Genomic DNA, 18979 nt, shown 5'->3' on the forward strand with positions numbered 1-18979 from the left:
GACAGAGCAACAGAAGCAAACACACACATATACGGGAGCTAGTTCAGCCGCAGAAATTGCCTCGTATCAATCACATACTAATCCAAAGGCTTCGCAGTCTAATTGGACATCAGACCGCTGAAACCTAGAATTTCATCAAATCTTCCACAAACCCTACACACCTACTCACAGAAGGAGAGTAACATAGAAAGGGAAATTCTATCTGCAGAACAGGTGCAAACAGCAAAACTTATTTGCACCGGCTAGGTGCGGATATAAGATAAGACTTTCCTTCAGCCAATGGGTGAACATTCAGAGGGGTTCACTTTTAAAACAAAAAAAAAAGTGATATTAGAAAAAGAAAAGAGAACTGAAGTGAGGCATATCAACACTAGTATAAACCAAAATGAAAAAAATCAGATAACTCGGTACAGTTTACATTTAAATTAGAATTTATCACATCCTGTAAGTTCTGATTTCACTTTGAACAGATTCCTTTGGTTGGAAAATAGTTCCATAAGTAATACCCCTATCGACATATTTAGGCTTATACAACTTTACAGCAGAACAATACCACAATTTTAATAAGATCATACTCCACCTATTTGCTGTCTATTATACTTTCAAGACACACTTGTATACTTAAAAGCATCCAAACCCCAACATCAGTAATGAAAGCCACAAAATCAAACAGAAGTTAACTTCAGGCACTATAGGAAATAAATTAAATAGCAAAGCAAAGGATAAGAGTATAAGACATCAATCGATCAATAGATGAAAGATTGAGCATCTGACTTCTGAGAGTGAGATGGGAGCATCTGATCAGCGACTTGTAGAGTTTGATACTTAGATCTAGGGTTCGACTTGCAGTGAAGGACAGCATATGATTAAAAATGGACTGATGACTCTCACAGTCTTGAATGTCGTTCGACTTAAAGAGAAGGACCAGCTTACGACAGGCAATGGACTGATGTCTTGAATGTACAAATGACATAAAATGTGATATATACATATTACAAAAAATTCAAATTTTCTTCATTTGAACAATTTTTTTAATAAACAAAATTTCAGTTATCATTTTTCTCTTTTAAAAAAACTATAACATAAATTACGGTTTTCAATAACATTACTCAACTGTACTGTGCAACCAGTTTTTACTCACCCTTATTCGCGACTAATAGGTATGGAAAGCTTGATCACTTAGATCTCAATCAGCTAGAGTATCTGACTGACTCAACTGATCCAGGGCAAATGTGACGTCCAGCCAGTTCCCGACATACACACACAAGAATTCAAAGCAAAAATGCCTGAAAATTTTCTCAATACAAGATCAACACCTAGTCGCAATTAATTTAAGTATAAGGCTTTCTTGTAGGAGGCAGGGATAGATTAACAGATAATTCCCTACAGAAGGAAGAGATGTGGCAGATATTGCAAATGCTTTAGGTTTCTTTAAACAAACAATTTATATTTTATACTACTATCTACTAAAGTACACTAGAGTAATACAACTACCGAATACAACATTGAGCAAAAATATACTTCTACAGTAAGTACTAAAAAGAAGACTTAGGTGCTTGACATTATAAGATTCGATCCAACAATTAAAAACACAAGCATCGACATAAAGCATCATGCTCACAAGGCCTTCTTTACTAATGCAAATCATATGATATAAGCGTAAGAACCATAATGAGTTTTCTCACATAAGTTTTATAATGCATGTACAATACTAATATAGTAAACAGATAATGTTATGACTACTTTTCACAAGGAAAAAAACTGTGATAAAATTAAACCAACAAGATAAGAAGCAAAGCACCAAGCTGGAATACCGCAGTAAGTATTTCTATGTGGTTCTTTACCAGAGCAGGATAAAATCCTACAGGATCTTGGCCTATGTGCCTTTTCTTCTCATGTGATTCAGGATGGCAGGTGTACCTTCAAATAGATCCAACAAGTAATTCTCTAAATCCTCTGGATTGTACTTTATATATTTTCCAGCATGCCTGCCGCTCTCAAGTTGACTTCCAAACCTCCCCATAAATGAGCGGTATGCTGGAAGAACTTTTTCTGATATTGATATTCGAAGCTCCTCACGAAGTTGAGCATCAGGCACTTTCCACGCTGTTTGAATCCTATAGATATCTTCAAAGCATGCATTAAAATTTTTAAACCTTTCCTTAAGTGCCATCTTGGAGGCATTACTTGCACTATTACCAATTCCTTCATCTTTCAGACAAGACAAAACCTTGCTCCATGCAGCTCTCAGATAGCTAGTGGCGTACTGCCGAATTTGGCCACGTCTTTTTCGAACCCACTGATCTCCTAAAATAGTTCTAATTTCCGAATCCTTTACTTTTTGCACTATATATAGGATATTATTCATTAGAAATATGTACTGCATTGCATTATCTTCATACAGCTTCGATTTTTCCTCCAGATTCGACTCAAGGGTGGTGAGCAAGGATAGCAAACGCTGTGCTATTGGGGTCATGCTTTCTGAATTGCCATCATCACTATTTGAATGACCTGATTCTCCCTCAAAGTTCTCTAGAATCCCATTCAGCGAATCACTGTAATCGACAAGTAGTTTCACATAATTCATCACATACCGGCACATAGGATGAATCTCTCCACCTTGTATTGGTTTCTTAGAGGTCTCCCCCTTAACAGCATTTTCAAATTCCGCAAATGTCCCAATTGCAGCCTCCCCTAGTCCAGTCAATACTCCCTTCACCTCCATACAAACCAATTCTCCGGATTCATCACCAAACAACACTTCCAACTCCGGCGCCACTTCAGCCAGCGCATCATACATATCAAGTATACGAAACAACTTCTCCCGACGTCCTTCTCGCAATCACAACAGCCTCACCAAAATTCAAAAGCTGCATCACACACCCTTTAGCCGTCTCAATAAAACAAACCTCTCTAATAAGTTCAGACTCACTAAAAACCTCATCGCAAAGCCTTTTCTCACCAGCCAAAAGCACCCTAGTCATAATCTTTATAGCCTGAACCCACTTTTTCATCTTCTCATCCAACGAATTCCAATCAATCCTCTGAACTTCCTCAATGCTCAACCTCTCAACACCTAAAACCGACATATACTCATCCAAGACATCCCGCCTCACACTACTATAAACCTGACAACACTCCTTCTCATACCCCGACCTAATCATCCTATCCGCAATCTCCTTCAACAACTCCACACACTCCGGCTCAATCACATCAAAACTCAAATCTCCCAAACTTGCCCCCCTCTCATGCCCATACTCACTCCCCCTATCCTCCTCCCCAAAACTCCCAAACCCCACACTCTCCCCATCCGCATCCCCACCACCACCACCAACACCACCACCATCCGCAAACGACATCGACGACAACGACATTGAACCCCTACGTATCGAACCATGAAGCTTCTCGGAATCAGGAGTGACCGTATTCTGAATCAAAATATGCCTCAACTCATCCTCCAATTTGGACATAGCCAATTGCAGCGCACTCTCAGCACGATCCGCAATCTCACTATCATTCCCATTCTCCCCAATCGCCAACTCCTCAGTCAACTGAATAACCTCATCCACGGCATCGAAGTACTCAGTCAAATTATCCTCCCACCGGTTCTGATCACCGTCCCCTTTCCTCTCCCCACCCGAATCCCACCTCAGAATCACCTTCTCCGCCTCCTCAAACCGATCATCCACTCTCGAATTACTACCCCTCGGATCAGAAATCAAACTAGTAATATTCGACAACCGATTATCGAAACTCGAAAAGATCAACAACATATCATCAGTCGACGCTTTCGATGTGTTGAGACTCTTGACGATTTGCTGAGCCGCCGCCAACACTCTGTCCTCTCCTTCCACCGTCGTCGCCGCCATAATCAAACAGTTTGTATGTATATGTGTATGTATATGTAAAGACCAACTGAAAATTAAAACAAGGAATATGTAGAGTTGAATTAGGGTTTAGTACCTTTTGGTGAGCAGTTGATTCCACCAAGTTGTGTTCTGTAATGAGCGAAATGAGGGATGATGTTAGAGAACTGTTTGGCCGGCTCTTTGTTTGCCTGATTATTACACTAGTACTTGAAAAGTCCCCCAATCTTTGTTTTGTCTTCAAGGACTTTAAAATTTATTTAATTAATTAAAATTATCGGAAAAAATCAATTTCTATCCTGATTCATATTCCAAGATGTATAATGGGTGGAGACAACTTATTTATGAAACTAATATTAGCTTTTCGTTATAACGATGGTGGAAAAATGAGAAAAATTGATCAACCTGATTAAGATTACTAAAAATTAATTTATTAATTACTAGAATTATAGTATGTTTTATATTTGGGGGTGGATTTTATAATTTTTCTCCGGTGAAAGTCTGTATAAAAATTACAGGAAAACAAAATCCAAAAACGAAACTTAATTTTGGTCTTAACTTAAAAAAAAAACTAAATACCGGCGGAACGAAGAAGACCATGGACCTGAAATTTACTTTATACTAGTGCACCTGAAAGTTTGCACAGTAGTAATTTTGCTGTAAAATAGATTTGTCGATAAACATCTGTTAAATTAAGTAAAGCTAGATCAAATCTTGAATTAGCTATGTTTGATAACAGGAGAAACATCGGTAACTGTGAAGTATGAACAAAAGCGGAGCAGTTTGACTTTGACCTCTGCTCAATCGTTTGGCAGAAGCGTTAGGTAATTGGTCAACTCCTCAACTTTGTTCAAGGTGGTTAGACTAATGTACTCACAATGTCATCGTTCTCAACGTTCAAAAGGGTGTGTGTTCATACTTCCATCCACGTCTTGTAAACAAAGTAGTAATAGCAGTAGTTGCATAGCACATGGTTTTGATTACATTTCTATATACAAATACCACTTGTGCAGTTGTGTTTGTTAGGAGGGACTGCTAAATCAACAGATAGATTCTCTTCGATTTGAGTCGACTGCTGCTGAATAGGTGACTTGTTAACATCGTATATTAACGTATTCTTACAAGAGTAATGGTATATTTTACACAAAGCAAATCCCGTTCTATTTAAATAAATGCAATAGGATTGAGCACACGCGAACAACGTGAATGAATGTTCTTCATTGTCTAAAGCAAAAATAAACTTTTTATTTACCCTCTAACTATTTATTTACAGTTACCAATGTACATTTCTTTTTTTTCTAAAGAAATGGACATTTTTGAGGTATATTTTTTGCTTTAAAACTATTTTTTTAATTTACCCTCTAACTATTTATTACAGAGCTTCGAAGACAATTTCAGGAGTCTGAGAAATTCAACCATGTAAAAAGAGACAACGACTTTTCCAGAGCAGGATATCTTCACATTCATAAGAAACCAAAGTAATATTTAGGCCACAGCAATCTTCCATCAGGAAACCGAACCTCGGATGTAGATGGTTTTACGGCAACCTGTTTGAAGATTTTTCACAGTAAAATTTTAGTTATGGAATAATATGATCACTGATACCTCATATGAGGGCACTCCATGTCTTAACATGAAGCAACTGGAGATGAATAACAAAACAGAAACAATAGTAATTTCTGCCCTAACAGGCTAACACTACAATTACAGAAAGTAAGACCGGAAACTGCACTGCAAGCAAGTTCATATTCTTTTATCCTCAAAAACGTCCATTTCTTTTGTAGAGAAGAAACGAAGATGCCTGTGCAACAGGATTAAGCGCAGTTGTGCTACCTAAATAAACAGTTACAGCAACATACGTATTCACTAACCGATATGAGAACATATAACATCTTATGATCTTAATCTCTACTTACAAGCAAGAAAAATTAATGCCTTTTCAAAAAAAATCTCTCAAACAACTTGCTACTCAAACATGCCTTATCAAAAGGTATCTCGACACAACTTGCTACTCAAACATGTCTTATCAAAAGATATCTAAAACAAGTTTAAGCAAACATGCCTTATCAAAAGATATCTCAAATTATGAGTCTCACACGTTCTTTAGTTGCTGGCTACTATCTGCCATGTCAAGCCTGATATATTGAGATAATCTTCTACAGATTTTATAAGGCACAAGCAACTTTTGTAGAAGAACATGTCCAATACATAAAGTAAATAAAACCATACCTACAAGAATCTACAGTTACTATCCTTTTCACAATCGACGTGTACATAGTATTGTACATATGTGATGAGATGTCCCTATGCGCCTTTCAGCTAAACGGCTTCAACATATTTTCATAAACTGAAAAACCATTACACTCTTGTGCCATCTATGACTTTTAGAATCATAAATAACCCGAACCGTGGACTACTGGCTTCATCATTCAATCACCTTGATGTTTGTTCAGAAGTACCTCTTCTAGGAAAACTTTGATAGAGTATCATCAACATTGGACAAATTGATTAACGAACCTTGATCAAGTATCATTAACCTTGATCAAATAGATAAACATCATTTATTGCAAAAAACCTATTTTACTCCGACTCGGGTACGAGTGTGGGACGTGACATATATCAAAGTGCCCGAGTGTCGGACTCGAAAATTCTATAAATTGGGGACACTGTCACATTTTTGTACTGCATTACTCTGATTGGTGATGCTAGGTATTAGAAATGACAACTAAATCAGGTACAATTTAATGGCTCTCTCCCATTGCTCTGTTACCTTGCAAATTTTCAGTTACCAGCATCTTAAATATGGGCCACACAGTAAATCAGAATTGACTGGAATCTACATAGTGCTTCATGAAAAAGAAGGTAAAGAAATAATCCTAATGCTGTAAAAAGTGAAATGGGGGATTTAAAAGGCTTTCACAACTAAGGGTGTAGTTATGATAAACATATGCATGACATTTTCCTGTGATGCGATTCTGCAAATCAGAGCTACAGTTTCATTCTCCTCCAATTTCCCAGTTCATAGAGCAGTGCTACAAGGCAGAAAGCATTTGAGGACACTGGTCACTGACAAAAAAAATGGGTCAAGCTCGGAAGATATAATGATCTGATAGTAAGAGGAATTTTGTAGTATAGTCAGCCTATAAATGAACCATGCTAAACTAATCATGTACATAAAATTTAAGCAATCATGCATGTTTACAAGAAATCCCGGAGATTAAGACATGAACGTGACGTACCATTGTGGTAGAGGTATGTATAACTACTAAACCATATCTGTTGGCTGCTGTAGAGGTTCATGTGGCATTCCTCCCTGAAAATGTTATGGTTCGGGCAACAGGAAATTACATAATGAAGAAAACTGACTAACATATTTAACAATTAGAATCAGAAGTAATAATGCAGTGTAACACTAACAGCGTCAGACAACTGGTCTCTTATGGAGTACATTGACTGCATCATCGTGTTTAAATTGTCTTTAGCTAGCTGGAACGCCACATTTGTTTCCTTTGTTTGTGTAAGCACATTACTTTGAAGCTGCGAGGCCAAGGAATAAGTAACCAAAAGATAAATAATCAATTAGCTGGTTCACTATCACTCCAAATAATATGATCTTACATATGCTTTAAACCATATTAATCATAAAACAAGGGAAGACAATGTAATAGTAGTAAATACAAGTTTTCTCTGCAAACCTTCAAATTAATAACTGCACGAGGCTCCATCAGTTCGTCACCCTGATTCTCCATTTTCCATGACATGTTTTTATATCTGGGCAAAGTACTCTGGGAAAAAGTCAGGACAACAAAACATTCAATACTCAGTCCAATCACCAATGTATACTAAGATTCAGAACCGCCATTGCCATAACATAAATAAAAACTTACCCGATCTTTTTGAATATCTTCCCGCCACTCACTGTGGAACTTCTGCAGAAGAAGTGTCAAAAGCCTCTGCATTTCAATCGAGACTTCAGCTGGAAACAATTTGTGAATCTCATCCTTACTAACATTCTCTTGAACACATTGCCTAATCAACATTCGCAGGCAAACTAAAAGCTGGAATCATAGAGAGTTGAAACTCACATCAGTCAAGTGGAGCTGCAGATATCCTAATTATTATTATGTTCAAGGAGGGGCGACATACATATTTAGGGGTAAATCGAACTCGACTCGTTTTTTCAGGATAAACACGAAAATAACATGACACCCCCCAATTAAGTCAAATTAGAACTTAAAGACTCGTTTATTCCTCTGACATATACACTCATTCTGATCAAATTAAGCAAGTTACAAAGATGACAAGATATATGACAGTATGAACACCATATGTATGATAAAATGAACTGAGTAATTATAAAGTACGGGAGGTGTGTATAGAAATACATACAGGATCGAGCTGAGAATCGGGGAGCGAATCGAGAATTTCGCAAAAGAGGCGACGATCAGTGGCGTCGAGGCCGGTGTTGCGAGTTCTCCAGAGGGCTTGAAGAATGTATTCTAGTGATTCTTTTGATTTCGCACGCATCAGCAAATCTAAATGACTCCATATGTTCGTGTTGCTGCTGCTATTCTTCTCCATCTCCATTCTCAATCACTGTTTTTTCTCTTTTTGTTTCACAATTAGGGTTTGGGGTTTAACATCATCGCATATACTCGCGAAGAACAATTATATATGGAAACAATTTTTTTTGGTAAATAATTAAACATCTAGTTTTGTTTAAAGTTCTTGGTTAACATAGATTCACTTGGAAAATGATAAACAAGAATTCTTTTTTTGGGTTTAGGATGAAAATATTTGTGGAAACAAAATTATTTTGACAGATAACTTAATTATTTAATTTAATCAAACTTTCTTGACATATAAATTCATTTTTTTGTCCGAATGTTTGTGTGTTGACGACTTGACGTTGTTAGAGCATCTCCAACCATCTAAGAGCATCTCCAACCGTAGAGTACCCTTAGCTAAAATGTGAATTGACATACCATAATTAAAAATTATAGCCAACATCGTCAAAAAAGTACACTCCAACCACGCCCACCTGTTGTCTATAATTTTAGCCAACCTCCTATGGATGGCTAAATTTGTCGAACCTCTACAGGTCTGTAAGAAAATCTGTAGGAAGATTGCACATCATTTATTACCATATTGAACTGATATATTCTATTTTAACAATTTGAAATATTAATAACATACTATTTTTAAATTATAGCCAACCAAGATAGCCAATACCATTGAAGCAAAATGTGTTACAGGTTCAGCAAATTTTACATAAAATCTTACAGGTCCAATTTAGCCAACGATTATAGCCAACGCCGTTGGAGATGCTCTAAAGCTCTTGGCTAAAATGTGAGTTGGCATACCTAAAATAAAAAAATTTAGCTAACAGCTCCAAAAACTCAACTCCAACCATGCTCACCTGTTGTCTATAAATTTAGCCAACCTCCTATGGATGGCTAAATTTGTCGAACCTCTACAGGTCTGTAAGAAAAATCTGTAGGAAGATTGTACATCATTTATTACCATATTGAACTGATATATTCTATTTTAACAATTTAAAATATTAATAACATACTATTTTTAAATTATAGCCAACCAATATAGCCAGTACCATTGAAGCAAAATGTCTTACAGGTTCAGCAAATTTTACATAATGTCTTACAGATCCAATTTAGCCAACGATTATAGCCAACACCGTTGGAGATGCTCTTACTAGTGTAATCTAACTTAAGCAGTTTCAATTTAGATATAATTTTTAATTATTTTTATGAATAAATCTTATGGATAATCTGAATAAAATAGATGACTGATTCATTAAGATACTAGTAATTTTATGGAACCGGGTTTCAAATATACAAAATTACAAACTGTTAAACAAAAATTAAAAATAATTCTCTAAATAAAACCATCTCAAGTCAACACAAAATGCTGATCGAGTCAACTCCGCCGGGGATGAGAATGAAACTCTGGCTAGAAAATTTTAGAAAGCAATTCTAGACTAGAAGCATTTGAACGTGAAGGAAAGGCAACAATAGCAAACGCATGGGCAAGTTAACACACAGGTTCAATTAACCAAAACAGGGAACCACGTTGAGAGAGAACGCAAACACAAACTTAAAGATTCTAGAAAGAGTCCTCTCTGGTGATAAATAGTTAAATAGTATAAAACTTCATTCAAGTCCACTCTCAAATTTAAGTATCTTTTGAATAATTTGTTTTATATGGATTAAAATACAAAATTCCTACAGTCCCGGTTCCATCATATTACTTCCTGTAAGATTTTCAGCTTCAAACAAGCGAACATTGAGAAATCAGGGTACTCAGTATACAAATGCACAAAGGCTAAATAAGAATTACAAAGAGAAGAACTTTAACCCCGTGGAGGGGGTCAGCACCAGACTGCAAAATAATTCCATATATCTCATCTTCAAGAAAAGATGCAAAGCATCCTTGTTGAAGTGCTCCACTACAAATGTAATTGTAACACAGAATCATAATTAAAGTCTGAAAGTCAATCACAGATTGCTTACTTCATTCCTGATTATGTTGTGGAGACAAGGTCTTGCGAAAATATCCCAATCAGGTCCTTCCAGTAAAGCTTAAATCTGGCTTCATGCAAAAATCTATCTGCAATTAGCCAGGAACCATGAGGTAGGTTTCCTCAGTGCTGCATAATAAAAAGACACTATGTGCTTTAAAGTTTGAACAAGTAAAACAGACCACAGGCACCACCGCACCAGTAATGACTCTCGGGAGAGCAGAAAGAATTAACTTGCCAACAGGGAAAACACAATTTCGGACTAAATTCTCTGTACATAATTTGAAGAATCAAACCAACAAACTTGTAACAAATACTTTATATAGCAATCTTGGATTCTTTACATAATTATGTAAGAAGTAATGTGAATATGTATGCAAAAGTCTATGGTTCTAATTAGGCGCGGAAGAGCACAATTTTAAGGGATTAAAAGCATATTCTTCACCAATAATCACCACAGGAACACTTCCCATCCTGAAAACGATGGAATCTACTGGCGTCCCTCAATACAATTTCACAATTAGTTACCATTGCTATTAATTTTACTGCATTGTGACAATCGTTGCAAATTCTGTGACTCTGCACAAGATGCAATGGTGTTGAGTCCTGAGTGTTTAACAGTCCAAAAGAAATCGCCAGCTTTTCACTGTGATACAGTTGCAACCGCCCTTCTTGTTTATCCACATCAGGAAGCAAGGTGTTGTTCTCAAGGGCATAGCCATGTTTTGTGATCTCAAGCATCAGTTTGTCTAGATTCTCGTATATCTCTTTTGTTTGGGCATACGACTTATCTCCAGAATGAAAAACGTAAGATTGTTTCTTGATCTCGATCCAAGTGCATGCTGGCAACATTCTCAAACCCTTTTTTCTTAAGGTGTTGAAGATGGAAGCAGCTTCCTCTGACTTCCCTAAACTGTTATATACATTTAAAAGCACAATATAGTTACTAAGCTTCTCTGGTTCCATACCATAAATTCTCTCAGCTGCTAATTTCCCAAGAACCAAATTCTTGTTGAATCTACAAGCTGTCAGCAAGGCAGCCCACATGTTCACAGTTGGCTTAAAAGGACAATCACTTATTAAGGCAAATGCTTCATCCAGATGCCCTTCTCTACCCAATAATTCAATCATACATGCATAGTGCATTGCACGGGGCTTCACTTTGTGATCCCTACTCATAGATTCAAATATTTCCCATCCATAGTCTTGTAAGTTTGAATAGCTACAAGCAGATAAAACAGCAAGAAAAGTCACATGATTAGGCATCACTCCTTCATAAGTCATCCTATGAAACAACCTGACTGCCTCAATTCCTAAGCCATGGCTTCCATATCCAGCAATCAAGGCATTCCAAGATATGACATTCTTGTGAGGCATCTTCTCAAAAACATTTCGAGCATCTTCTATTCTTCCCCATTTGCTGTAGAAGTCCACAAGCGCTGTATTAGCTACCATATCCAACCCAAAACCATTGCGAACCAATCCTGCATGAGCTTGTTTGGCATGTTCTAGAGATCCTAACCTCGTACAGACTCTAATAATTATCGAGAATGTGAAGTGGTCCATTTTCACACCAGAATCTAGCATTTCATAGTATATAGCCAAAGCTTCTTCACTATAACCATGCAGAGCATAACCTGCTATGATAGAGTTCCATCCTACAGTGGTTTTCGTGGGCATCAAATCAAATACACACTGAGCATCATCTATGTTGCCACACTTGCTATACATGTCGATTAATGCAGAAGATAGGAAAACATCTCCAGCTATCCCCATTTTCACGGTAATTGAATGCAATTGTCTTCCCGGGGAAATACGCTCCAAACCAGCTGCTGCTCGAATCATTGTTGCAAAACTACGACACCCAACACCAAGATCCGAATATTCCTCCCACGCTGTTAAGAACAACCGAAACGCCTCAATGTAGTCTCCCGAATCCACAAGCCCCCCAATGATCGTATTCCAAGAAACCAAATTCCTCTCCGGCATTTCATCAAACAAATATCGCGCATCAATCATCATCTTACACTTCACATGCATCAACAACATCCGATTCCTCAAATACTGATCTGGCTCAAACCCACTATTGATCATAAAACTAAACACCCTCTTCACCCCTCTAATCGATCTCAACGAAATACAAGCATCCACCAATGCATCATAAGTACTACTACCTAAATCATGATCACCCTCAATTTCCAAAATCTCAAACAATTCAAGAGCCTCCTTATACCTCTTATAAACAACTAGCTTCTCTATCTGACCAGCAAGACCAGAACTATTACCACCAATCCGAGGTTTATCTACATTTACTTTCTCCTCATCAACTTCAATTCTTGATGGCTTTGGCACAGGCCTAGGTTTCAAACCTTGTTCGACATAAGAACAACTAATCTGAAAAAGTGGGATCTTTGATTTTCTTGAAATTAAAGAAATTTCATGTAATCTTCTAAAATTCGAGTGCAAAAATGGGAACTTGCAACTATTTTTAATCTGTTCAAATGATAAACATTGAAATCTTGACAATGGGATATCCATGTTTATTTACATGCGCCAAACAACATATATATGTATGTAAAGCAATGGCGTAGACTGTAGAGTAAAGTGAAGATTACCTTAATAAGCTGTGATTTTTCAATTGTATTGTGGCTGCAAATTTGGAAATATAGGAGAATTGTGAAATTATTTAGTACAAGCTCCTTCAGAACTGGGGCTTCAACTCAAGTCTCGTTAGTTTAAGAACTCGGAGTTTATTACGAGGTTTGAGATGCATAGGAAGTTCCGCCAATGTATCTACACTTTTTTGTGAGTTCGTTTAACAACCTTCCGTGTGGCTTTGATTTTTCCAATTATTTTATCAAAATATTAATACATGATTACAGAAGTGTCAAGTCATTAATATATCACACATAAAAAAAATTGTACAGAATGAAGACTAAAAATAAAGGATTTGCATCAAAAGTATAGATAAAATAGTGAGTAATTTGTGATTTTTATTTATGTAAACAGCGTGATAACTATTGTGATATAAGGTTGCCCGGAAAAATTCCATTTATTTTTATGTTGTTATTAATATTAGTGCAGTTATAGTGATTGAATGGACAAATAATAACTGATAAAATAAGAAATTTAATAAATTTACATATTTTATTAATAATAGATTCGACAGAAATTAAATATATATTATTCCCTAAAAGATATTTTGGAGAAGCCCACAGCTGCCAAAATGATGTTGGAGAAATGTTTACGGCCTTTTTACAGATTTCCAATGAATCTGTTAGATTGGACCTCTAAGAGTAAGAAGGCCTTGTGCTAGCTGGGCTTCTATACTTCCATTTTTCGCTTTGGTATCCGGAACAATCTCATCTTGTATTCGGTCAATCAATCAATATATCAAGGGTCCTGTTCCCTGACAACTGATTGTCAGGGAACAGTTACACAACAAGCTGTTTCTAAGCCGTTGGATCGATGATCCAACGGCTGAGACAAAAGATAGGATTTTTAAGTGTCCGCGGTAAATAACCGCGGACACACTGTCTTTCCGTGTTTTGTTACGCGGACACATGGGGTATCCGCGCTTTTTTTCCGCGGACACAAAAAAAACCGTAGTATTTTTACGATTGCGACACAAATTAACGCAGGCTTTCCAACCCACCCACCCAAACCAGTTTCACTTATCTCTCCGGTTTCACTTATCTCTCCGGTTTCACTTATCTCTCCCACCTCAACCAATTTCGGGTCGGATCGGGTTGAACTGAAGGCAGTTAGTTGAAGGGGAATGGGTCTGAGCAGAACAGATTTCCCCAACAACAGCCACCTCCTCCTGCTCCAAGGGTATGTCTCTCTCCCCAGATCTGCAGTATTTTTATGGATGAGATTCGGACGCTGTGGATCAGAGATCTGCAGTATTTTATGGATGAGAATTATCTGTGGAGCTGCTTTAGTCAATCTGGAGAGGTATTGAGTGATTTTTATTTGTTTGAGAGGGAGGAGAACATGAAAATTAGGGTTTTATGCTTGTGAATGTGTGTTTAAAGTTTGCGTGGTTCATTCTGGATTGTCCGCGGTAAATAACCGCGGATACCCCATGTGTCCGCGTAACAAAACGCGGAATGACAGAGTATCCGCGGTTATTTACCGCGGACACTTAAAAACCGAATCTTTTACCCCAGCCGTTGGATCGTCGATCCAACGGCTTAGAAACAGGTTGTTGTGTAACTGTTCCCTGACAATCAGTTGTCAGGGAACAGGACCCATATATCAATATATAAAGGAGAATACGGGCGCATCTATAATTGCTAAATTCAGTCTTCTGATTTTTCTTAAATTTTCGGATAGAAAATATAATCCTATTCTTTTTAGAATTACTAAATAAGAAAAGAATTGTAATATCTTTAGAATTCAATAAGAAATACTAAATAAGAAAAGAATTGTATCATCTTTAGAATTCAATACGAAATACAAAATAAGAAAAGAATTGTATCATCTTTAGAATTCAATAAGAAAAGAGTTGTATTACTTTTAGAATTCTTGAACCTGATTTTTTGAATTATAAATATATTTTCTATCCGAAAATTTAAGAAAAATCAGAAGACTGAATCGAGCAATTCTAGATATATATTGATTTTATTTTCGATAAGATATATAGAAGAATAATCTAATACTAGGTCTGTAATTACAACTGTGTTTAAAAGTCTAAATAGTAGACACAAATAATAAATTAGATAACACGATATGTTCGAATCATAAAATTTAAATAGTAGACACAAATAATAAATTAGATGACACGATATGTTCGAATCACAAAATGTATTAACTCGACGTGTCTAGAATTATTGAATTCAGTCTTATAATTTTCTTAATTAAATTTCAAATTGAAAATAAAATTATAACATAAAAATCAGGTTAAAAAAATACAATTCTTATTTTCAAAAGTTGTAGCGCTAAACTAACGTCGTTCCATAATGATCAAGAAGATAACATCTCAATCATGAAAACATTTTTGAGATCTTCGCAGCCTCATTCAAATAGTATGCATGAACTTACAATCAATCTCGATAACAGTTCGATTCAGTCTTATAATTTTCTTGAATTTCGAATAAAAAATAAAATTATAATTCAAAAAATTAAGTTCAAGGATCTTAAAGGTAATACAATTCTTTTTTTTATTGGATTCTAAAAATAATAAAATTCTTTTCTCATAATTTTCTTAAATTTCGGATAAAAAATATAATTATAATTTATAAAATCAAGTTCAACGATTCCAAAAGTTAATACAATTCTTTTCGTTTTGGATTCTAAAGATAATACAATTCTTTTCTTATTTATGAATCTTAAAAGAAATAGGATTATATTTATTTAAACTAACAATCATAGATAAAATACAATTTATATTTAAGATTTGTAAGGTAATACGTACAATTTTTATTTCGAATAGAAAATAAAAGATTGTAAAGATATTAATCATTAAAAAAACAATTAGCAAAAAAATTAGAGCCAAAAAAGAATAATAATTTTTAACTAATAAATAGGAATCATAAAATGAAAATAATTAAAAAATAAAATAGGATATATAAAATAGGAATCATATATTGATTTTATGATAATGTAAATGATTCTTAATTAGTATTGTGTTTGACGGGCACGGGAGACGGCCCAAACTAACTTTTATCTAAATAATAATAAATTTTCTATTAGTATTATGTTGGACGGGAAAGTGGCCAATAATTTTTTATCGAAGTTATAATATGATTTTTTTTGTTAAAACGGGACCACGGCTTAAAATAATTTTCATCCAAATATAATCTTTAACTTCATCATAATTATAATAATTTTTCATTAGTAGTGTGAAACTATTATCTATATTATAATTTTTTGTTATTATTACTGTGTTTGACAAGAGAGCGGCTCAAACTAATTTTTATCTATATTATTATATTTAATTTTATCATCATTATAATAATAATTGATTAATATTATCTTTGATGGGAGGGCGGTTCAAACAATTTTTTTTTATTAGTATTGTGTTTGACAGGAGGGCCACTTAAACAAATTTTTATATTAATTATAATATTTTTTTTATTAATGATATGTTTAACAGGAACATGACTCAAAATAACTTTTATGCAATTATAATATTAATTCGTATCAAAATTTATAAAAAATTCATAACGCCGCCGCGAAGCGCGGCTTTATTCACTAGTTTTATAAATAATTTAAATCTGATGAAAAAGGTTATATTCAAATAAAATTTAATCTCAAATATGAATACTTATATTCCCGCCATATCATTTTTTACAAAATAATCTTATCTAAATATCCGAATGATCCATAATTCATATTTTTTAATAGCTTGAAAACAAGGGTGTGGATCGCATGAAACTATCAACAGTATTTTCTTTCACAAAAGTATAAATTCTAAATTTTTGATAAAAAAGATTAATCATAATGTTTTGTAAATGAAGGGCCTGCAGTGTATTATAGCAAAAGTTACTTATTTTGGGATTTTTATCTTTTAACGATTTTCTTTTTGATAATATTACATTTATGTGAGTATATCAATATAAAGGTCATTCGATCAAAACTTAAGGCATATTATTTTGATAAAAGTTTTTTATATGAAATATATTGATCGGTTTTTCTAGCATGTGCTCATGCCACATGCTAGCTGCGGAATTTTATAAATTTGAGAGATTTTGATGATCTCGTATATCTTAATAGTGAACCGCCTGCATATACAAGTATACAACATTCCACACTAATCAAAATCTCTCAGACATATAAAATTCCGCTCATTGGCACACACCAGACAAACCTCTTGTATTGATTACCAGCTCTATACAACTGATATTCAACTATCAACTATTCTGAAAACAAATACCAAGTGTCGGACTATGATACACGAATCATTATCGTATATTATCATGGAGTGATGGGTTCTTAGGTGGTCTCTAGATCTTTTATCACACCCCCATATCGCAAAGGACCTCTTTTTCCTTTTAAGGGTAATGACTAAAGCCTTAAAAGATGACTTTAGTTTGGGGACTTTGTAAACTTTTAAGCCTTCTAGCCTCTCACATGCACGCTGTCTGCCCACCACACTCCCTGACTCCCTCCGCTTTTAATTTTCTTCTCACCCATTCAAGTATTTTGTGACACCAGCTTTGAGACAAATAGATCCCAACAAATTATTCCTCGGCCCCTTGACACTGTTCTAGGATTAGATCTTGCTGTTCTCCCTCCAATCTTCACATGTGCTTACATTATTGTTGGGAGTAGCATATGTGGATTGTGGGGAGTAGCCTATAGCTTGAATATAAACCTGCGTCAAAATAACTCTAAAATGAGGTATTTCGAGAGATGTCCAAAAATAATTGTAAAGTTAGATTGTTTAGCAGATCCAACAATTATGCCCTCTTCCATGTTTGTAATATACAAAATTCATATCATACCCTGTTCCACGTTGCACATTTGGTAGGTTGATCCCTTGTCCAGCTCCCAGAGTTTTCGAACGGAGGAACATGATCGATTCTTGAATCTTGGATAATGGCATAATGCCATTAAATTATCAAAACAAGTGTCTAAAATACTACCAGAACACCAAAGTTGTAATCATATACAAATACTCTCTATGCAAATCTATATATACAACTGTATTTGAATGCGTATTTTGATAAAAATAAACACTATGAAATACTCCCTCTGTCCCATTTTAACTGATGCTTGACTTTTTAACACGTATATTGAGGTGTAAAAAAATAATATATACACTCAATAAAAAATTTCAATTCTTATATCAAATAAAAGTTTAGACTCTAAACTTTTATTTGATATAAATTTTATAAAAAATAATCATGTTTAGATGTAATTTTTTTAACATCTTAAAATACATGTAAAAAAGTCAAAAGCAGTTAAAATGGGACGGAGGGAGTATTAATGATGGTGTATGAATATTGATTGATATATGTATTCAAAAATAAAATACAAAGTGAATAGCTGGTCCAATATTGTTTTTATGTTTTGAAAAATTGTTAAGGGACACTTTTCAAAAGAAAAAATTCTTAAAAAAAATGGTCATTAGCCAAAATTGCTTTGATAAATTAAAACAATATCATATTTCACTTTGAAAAAACAATATCATGTAGACACCTTTTTGATCAATTAATACAATATCAAGCCACCCGATTAATCAAAATAGAAAATTTGGCCAATGATTTGGATTTTACTTGAATGTTTACATTAAATTAGAATCTTGATAAAATACCGCCATTTCAAAAACTCGACTATGATATTAAAAAAAATTGGAGCCGACCCTCACAAGGATAGCAGATGAAGAAAAATTTTCTTTAGAAAAAAAGTGAAAAATGATACATAAACATGTTTTTTTATATATTTTAAATCATGTGTAAAAAGTCAAAACGACTTTGGACGGATAGAGATAATAGTATTAAACAAAATAAATGCATTAATCTAAGGAAACAGATGCACTGAATTTTATAATGTCGGTATTACCAGCGAGAAAAATTAATCAAGAACAACCCAATTTCATCCAAGAAAAGTGATATTTCACATTCAA

The 18979-nt window shown here is 34.8% G+C and overlaps 3 protein-coding genes across 6 annotated transcripts; all 3 read right to left on the reverse strand.

The window, feature by feature from the left end:
• Positions 1 to 1600: 1600 nt before the first annotated feature.
• Positions 1601 to 4106, reverse strand: LOC108209639 (exocyst complex component EXO70A1). Its single transcript, XM_017380650.2, is given in 2 exon segments — positions 1601 to 2824; positions 2826 to 4106. Coding segments are annotated over 2 exon segments (1992 nt in total). The 5' UTR covers positions 3870 to 4106; the 3' UTR covers positions 1601 to 1876.
• Positions 4107 to 5069: 963 nt separating this feature from the next.
• LOC108205861 (uncharacterized) lies at positions 5070 to 8671 on the reverse strand. 4 transcript variants are annotated; one of them, XR_010289119.1, is made up of 7 exons: positions 8256 to 8671; positions 7754 to 7924; positions 7562 to 7651; positions 7284 to 7403; positions 7106 to 7179; positions 5361 to 5413; positions 5070 to 5311 (listed from the first exon to the last, which is right to left on the reverse strand). XR_010289119.1 is itself a non-coding variant. In XM_017375970.2 (6 exons), exons 1-5 carry the CDS (start codon positions 8451 to 8453, stop codon positions 7132 to 7134), a joined length of 627 nt encoding a protein of 208 aa, XP_017231459.1. In that variant the 5' UTR covers positions 8454 to 8671; the 3' UTR covers positions 5070 to 5413; positions 7106 to 7131. The 4 variants fall into 4 exon arrangements, 3 of the variants coding, with proteins under 3 accessions (XP_017231459.1, XP_017231458.1, XP_017231456.1); XM_017375970.2 differs by having other exon boundaries at positions 5070 to 5413; XM_017375969.2 differs by having other exon boundaries at positions 5070 to 6925.
• A 1950-nt stretch (positions 8672 to 10621) lies between these two features.
• On the reverse strand, positions 10622 to 13239 carry LOC108206074 (pentatricopeptide repeat-containing protein At5g50390, chloroplastic). The gene has a single exon (XM_017376255.2). The coding sequence runs from the start codon at positions 12940 to 12942 to the stop codon at positions 10846 to 10848; it is 2097 nt and encodes a 698-aa protein (XP_017231744.1). The 5' UTR covers positions 12943 to 13239; the 3' UTR covers positions 10622 to 10845.
• Between the last annotated feature and the right edge of the window lie 5740 nt (positions 13240 to 18979).

Source organism: Daucus carota, chromosome 2 (assembly GCF_001625215.2).
Source record: "Daucus carota subsp. sativus chromosome 2, DH1 v3.0, whole genome shotgun sequence".
NCBI classification, from domain to species: domain Eukaryota; kingdom Viridiplantae; phylum Streptophyta; class Magnoliopsida; order Apiales; family Apiaceae; genus Daucus; species Daucus carota.

Excerpts from the sequence above, each read along its gene's own strand:
- LOC108206074 (XM_017376255.2), bottom strand. The coding sequence starts at position 12,942 with ATGGATATCCCATTGTCAAGATTTCAATGTTTATCATTTGAACAGATT.
- LOC108205861 (XM_017375970.2), bottom strand. The coding sequence starts at position 8,453 with ATGGAGATGGAGAAGAATAGCAGCAGCAACACGAACATATGGAGTCAT. Across the intron at positions 7,404-7,561 it reads GTGCAGTTATTAATTTGAAG|CTTCAAAGTAATGTGCTTAC; the intron begins GTTTGCAGAGAA and ends TTGGCCTCGCAG. Across the intron at positions 7,180-7,283 it reads GAGACCAGTTGTCTGACGCT|GGAGGAATGCCACATGAACC; the intron begins GTTAGTGTTACA and ends TAACATTTTCAG.